This window comes from Culex quinquefasciatus, chromosome 2 (genome assembly GCF_015732765.1).
Source record: "Culex quinquefasciatus strain JHB chromosome 2, VPISU_Cqui_1.0_pri_paternal, whole genome shotgun sequence".
In the NCBI taxonomy this organism is placed as follows: Eukaryota; Metazoa; Arthropoda; class Insecta; order Diptera; family Culicidae; genus Culex; species Culex quinquefasciatus.
This window is the reverse complement of record NC_051862.1, coordinates 160,511,625-160,517,781: the sequence shown is the minus strand read 5'-3', so window position 1 is coordinate 160,517,781 and position 6,157 is coordinate 160,511,625. Positions and strand designations below refer to the sequence as shown.

The following is a 6,157-nucleotide window of genomic DNA, read 5'->3' as shown; positions in this document are numbered from 1 at the left end:
AATGAAAAAAAAATCCCTCAAAAATTCCAAAACTTCCGACTTCCGACTTCGACTTCGATGACATGATGATAGAATTTAATGAATTGAAGGGTTCTGTAACATTGTATAATGGCTTTCAAAAATATTCAGATGGATTCCTTTTTTTCTACATCCCTGTCACCCTCCAAAAATAAAACCCGTTACTAGATGATCGTGTTCTCCCAGTGAAGAGAGAGCACCACCCTGCGAGAGGAGCGTGTGAAAACTGCATGCAGAACTGCTCGTCTCGTCTCGTCTCGTCACGTCTCGGAGAGCAAAAAGAAAATAAAAGATCCGGAGGAAAACCGTTTTCCAAACGCGCGCGCTCCACAGCCAGGCACGTTGCAGGCCGCCGCCGATCCCAAGGGTTAGTTTAGCTTAGAACGTCGCCGAGTGCACACCGTGCGCGCTCGACGGTCCGTCCTAGAGCTAGAGGTGGTGTGGTGGTAGTGGTGGTCACTTTGGGAAGCTAGCTAGCTTCCTTCCGGTCTGACCTCCGAGTTCCTCCCTCTTCCTCCCTTCTCCTTCTCCTTCTATCTCCCCCTTTTTCTTCCCTTCTATTTCCTTTTCACTTCCTCATTCGTCCTTCGTACGGCGGAGTTGATCCGTCTGCCCCGGGAGTAGTGTTCCGGGAAGTGTCCGCGGCCGCGGATCGTTTTACATAATCGCGAGTGGGCGCTCCTCCCCTCCCTAAAGGGAAAGGAAGTGCGTGCGTGTGTGCGTGCAACTTCCGGTTACGCGGAGGAAGAAGAAGAACTTTAACGGACGCTAGGCGCCACCTTTGGAAGTGTGAAGTGTTGTAGGAGAAGAAAAGCGTTGAGCCTTGTGAGTTTGGGGTGACCTCCCACGGTGATCGCCAGAACCGGAACCTATTCACCAGCTGACCAGGACTTTTCCTCATTCTATCTCTCTCTCTACCCATATTTCTTGTAGTCGCGAGGTCTCCGCTGCTATATTGAATGGATTTCCAGTGGTGAACGAGTGACGGAGGAAAAATCGGATAAAATGAGTAAATTTTATGCGATTTTTATGCTAATCATCCTGATCGCAGTCGAGCCGGGTATGTGAACTTTCAACTTTTATGTGCGCAATGTTTCCCCCCACTCCCAAGATGTCCATTTAGCCCCACATTCACCCTCCCCCTTCAAACTCCTTTCGAAAGGGCCATTCCCAGATACCGAGCAATTGTACCCCAGTCTTGAAGGTTGGGTTTGAAACAAAAAAAAAAGCAGCAAAAGGCAATATTAGAAGGCAGCTCAAGAAAGAAAGCGAAACTTCTAATATTACCCCCGGGGTTTTCGCGCTAGGGTGGTGTAGCAAAGCAGTGTTGAAGGAGCTTTCAAATGTAATTGCTTTCGAAAGTTGTATAATTTACATGATAAGAGAGACAGTGAGAGAGCAGACGTAAAAAGTGAGATTGTGAAGCTTCGCAATTAGTTGTACGGCAATAAATGGCGATGGCACTCTCACATGATATTAACAAGCAATACAAGTCGTCATCAGATGTTGCGTTGTGAGGCAATTATTTAAACGACATTTTGAGAAATTGTTTTTTTTATGTTAACATTCACTTTCTGTATTTGACAAAGTGGAATCGTGAAGTAAAAAAATGGACTCCGATCTTTTTTTTCTCTATAAGTGTTTAGTTTCAAACTTTTAAACCATGTTATCTAATGATAGGTGTAAAAAATGTATATAAAATTACATAATTAATCACTGCTATAAAAAAGTAGATGGCATTCAATGCAAAAGTTATTTCAATCAAGTTATCAAATATAATGCTTAGTACAAACAGCAAGGATTAGTTAAACAAAACCACCTTCCCAAATTGTTATTAATAATTCTAAAATTTTCAAATAAAGCAGTTATTTGAGATAGTTGTCTCTGCCTGTTGTGTCTGTCTGTGTGGATCAATCGGACCGCGCACTGGACTCACAATCCAGAGGTCGCCGGTTCGAATCCCGGGGCGGACGCAAAAAATTCTAAGTGTAAATATAGGTATTCGGTGCCCTCTCCCCGTGCCCATACCTTCACACTTAGGAGACCCGGGAGGCGGAGTCTTGTCGCAAAAAGAACGATACACGCCTGTGGATCCGTTGACGAAATCGCAAGGTTTAAGAGGGCCACATTATAAGGTGTTACGTCGATTCCGTTGTCTACATAGTTGAAATTTGATATTGATACAGTAATGAATATTCTGTTTCTCAAACATAAAAAACATTTTAAAATTGAAAAAAAATGTTTTTCAAACCATTTTTTTATTTTGATGACACATTGTGCATACTTTCCCTTACAGTGATAAGGTTACAAACATTTTTTTTTATACTATGGCACAAAATAAAAATGCGCAAAATAACAATTTTTGCAATTCCGTCGTGAAACTACTTGTTTTTCCTATCATTCTTGAACGACAAAAAAGCCTCCTTTTTGTACCAAAAATAAATGCTTAAAAGTTCTACTTTTCTGCACTTGTTTCAAAAAGTAATTAGAGCGTTCAATTTCTCGTCCCGGGAAAAAATATTTCCCGTTTCCCGGGAAATTTGTGAATTTCCCGGGAATTCCCGAAATACAATCAGAAGTATACATTTTCCTACCTTTTTTGAACAAATGTTTTGAAATTATACAAAAAATAATAATTGGAGAGCCTGATTTGATTTTATTTATGTCAATCTACTGTTCATATTAAAGTAATCAGCTTGTCTGTGAATTTCATGGTTTAATTCAGATGATATTTATTTCTGAAGCATTCACCCCTAGGAATATTGTTTGCTTATATGTTTGACAACAAAAATTACGCTGTTATGGAATGAATATAAACTATATTATTTTTGACAACCTTTATAAACGTTTTTTTTTTGTAATATCATTTGAAACATTTGAGTTACATATGAAAAAAATATAATTTAATTTCATCCACTTTAAATACTCAAACTTATTTTAATCTTGTTAATTTATTAGGCTGAATACCATATAACTAAAATCATATCATAAAACCATGAAAAACCATTAAAAAACAACTTCGTAACATACTAAATTTACCTAAAGAATGCAACTATATTTCAAAAATACGCTCCAAATATTTGAAAACTTTGAGCTGTGATTTCACAAGTTGCACTAGAAATTAGATTTTAAAATGCATACTTTTCATTTGCCATGACAAACAAAATTTGCAATTTAAGCATTGATTTGAAAAAAAAGAAAGACGGCATAAAAATTAGAAAGTTTATATATTTTCTCAAGATTAGAAAGTTTATATATTCTCTTGTGCATGATTTTTTACAAGTAGTCAAGCCATTAATTGATCCTCACACTCATTTCGACCATTAAAGTTGCTGTTCTATACAATTTTGTTGCAAAAGATTGATGGCGAACCTCGCTAGATAAACGCGTGACTCGCGCTGAAAAAAATATTATTTTTGCGACTTGTTGCATAAATTACTTTTTTTAATTTAGCATGTATTTTAGATGATTTAATGTGACATTTAGTTAAGCTTTAACATAAGATGGTTAAAATTCATTTGGCAGTGTAGTCACCACTATGACGAAAAAAAGAAGATTTTTCAAAACGTCGAAAATAAAATTGAATAAACTTAGAAATTTTAAAATATTTTTTCCAAGGGATCGCATAATCTCAAATACTTTTGCATAAAAAACAATAAAGATTGAACTTAGGGATATTAAAAGCAAAACAAACAGGAAAAAATTAAAAAAACAAAGGGCTGAGATAAAAAAAACCTTTTAAAATGTCTGATTTTGTGATCAGAAAGTCATGATCATCGGTAATGAGAAGAAAAAATAATAACATTACCAACACTTAGACTAAAAAATGTTTTTTAGCAGATCTTATGAGAGAGTTAGACAATAACAACTTAAAGTATGGAATACGGTTAATCATTTATTCATTTATCGCGTGATTTATGTGATATTCCAGTTTTTTTAAAACAATCATCAGTCATACCATAATTTGTAATTTTTTTCTATTGATGGATTTTACAATAACTATGGGGAAAATTTGACCAATTTTCCATAGCCCAATGTGACATTGTTTTTTTTATTGTGCTGAATATTGCCGGAACTATGGGAAAATCGTGACAAATTTGATCAAATACATTATTTTGGTCATGAAATGTGGTATTTATACGATAACTTTTTTAAACGTGAAAAATTTGAAAGTTGATATTTTAATTATTTATACTGTCGCTCTTATCGAGTCCGACCCATATGTAAAAACAGCAAGCCGAGAAAAAACAAGTGAAATTTGTCCCGCCTATAAGGCTATGTGTTAAAACTTCATGAAATCCACCTTTTCTACGGTTTTCTGGAACAAAGTACTACACTTTATTGGTTTTTCTGATGGTTCACATGATTCCAAACCAAACTGTATCATTACCTCAAAATTGACAAAATTACAAATGGGACTAACTTGCTTTGAGCGGCAGTTTATCACAATAAGGAAATCAACAATTTGTTTAAAAATTTTCCAAGTGTCCATAACCTGATTTGTTATTATAATTTATTTTGCAAAACATGGGCTGACTAGGGGAAAATTTGTCCAATTTTGTCAAGGACATAAATTTGGCCATGAAATGTGCCAACATTTTGGTTTATAAGTGAAGAATTTTAAGGTTGTTTCTTTTAATTATTGATGTTGGAATATTTTTTTAATTACTAATATATCAATAATATAAAAAAAAATTCCAACAGATTGATCAAAAATGTTGTGCATAACGCAATATTTTTCATTTTTTTATCGCTCAATTTGTCTCTATGAAATTTTACAATTTTTTTATGTCAGTTTTTTATGGAATGAAGCAATAATATTGCGCAATTCTCACTAACTTGGACTTCGCACTAAATTATTGCTATCGATCGCACTATTGCGACTTGTCAAACTGGCTTGGGAAATTTTAATTTTCTCAAAAAATGATCTAAGCGAGCCGATGTTGCTCACCTGTCAATCGCAATTTTAAAGTGCGAATGTCTAGTTTGGTGGAAACTGCGACTGGAAATGTAAATAAACAACTGTTGGTTGCCTAGTTTTTGGAAATTTTGTTGTCAAAATTGCGAGAGAAAAGTGCGGGCCAAATCCAAGTTACAGTGCAAGGACCAATATCTAGGGGTTTTTTTTAAACTGTTGTGTTTCTATAAACATACCTAATCAAAAAAAAAGTCTAGATATATATTTTTTACAATGAGCTAATAATAAGAAATAAATATCAAAATCAATTATTTACTAGCACAAAATATAAATCTCACCAATACCGAATTCAGTTATCGGGAACAATTTTTTTCCCTGTTATCGAATGAGTTATTTTCGAACATATCTCCATTATTATTTTGTGTTGTTATAAGAGCTAATCTGGGTGTTTTGTTAACAAGTTCTGACCTCCTAACAATAACAGAACTTAAACTGGAAAAGAAATTGTCTCGATTGGTTGAGTTATGGCCGAGATCCAGCGAGTTGAAGTTACCGTTCCGAATTTTTTGGGGGCTTGGGTGTTGGAATGTTAAGGTCAAAAACTTACCTCAACTTCAAACTGTAATAAGTGTATCATAAATTTTGGAATTCGAGTTATTAAAAACTGACAAACTGACTCGTTTCAACGTAGAGAAGTAAATTTCTATACTTTATCCTCAGCACAACTCATTAAATAAAATTAACTTCAATCGTCCTGATGCATAGGTATTGACAAAAGCGTAATAACTCACTATGGTTCATTTCTTCTAGGCTCAATGAAAGTTATGTGTTTTATGTATTGTTATTTCCTGAAAAAAAAACATATTGGTTTGTTATTTAATCAGATGCTAACATACTTTAGCAAAATGACAAATAGTAATTTTCGATGAAATAGTTCGAAAAGTTCAGACACCCTAACACCGAAACAACCGAAAACGTGTGGGAGTCGTAAGAAAGGTCTAAAGGTGTGTGTGTTCGGTAGGTTGTGTGACCGTCTCTGTTAGTTATCCCCAGTTCGTCCAACCAAACCGGCCGAGACTGCCAGGGGACTTCATCACCCCAAGGTGCAGAGCTGGGGCTCTAGTCCTTGACAGGTCCCTCGAAAAATAAACCACCCAGCCCAGGGCCAGGACCGGAGTTTTCGTTTGATACGCAACCAAAGCACCAACAACAACAACCAAA

At 35.7% G+C, this 6,157-nt stretch overlaps 1 protein-coding gene across 1 annotated transcript in view; it reads left to right on the top strand.

Moving 5' to 3' along the window:
* The first annotated feature begins 375 nt into the window (after nucleotides 1–375).
* LOC6054187 overlaps nucleotides 376–6,157 on the top strand; it is a 42,402-nt gene continuing 36,620 nt past the window's right edge. Inside the window, exons 1-2 of the mRNA XM_038254061.1 lie at nucleotides 376–843; nucleotides 952–1,078. Coding sequence (XP_038109989.1) covers nucleotides 1,024–1,078 — 55 coding nt within the window. The 5' untranslated portion in view covers nucleotides 376–843; nucleotides 952–1,023. The remainder of the gene's footprint in view (nucleotides 844–951; nucleotides 1,079–6,157) is intronic.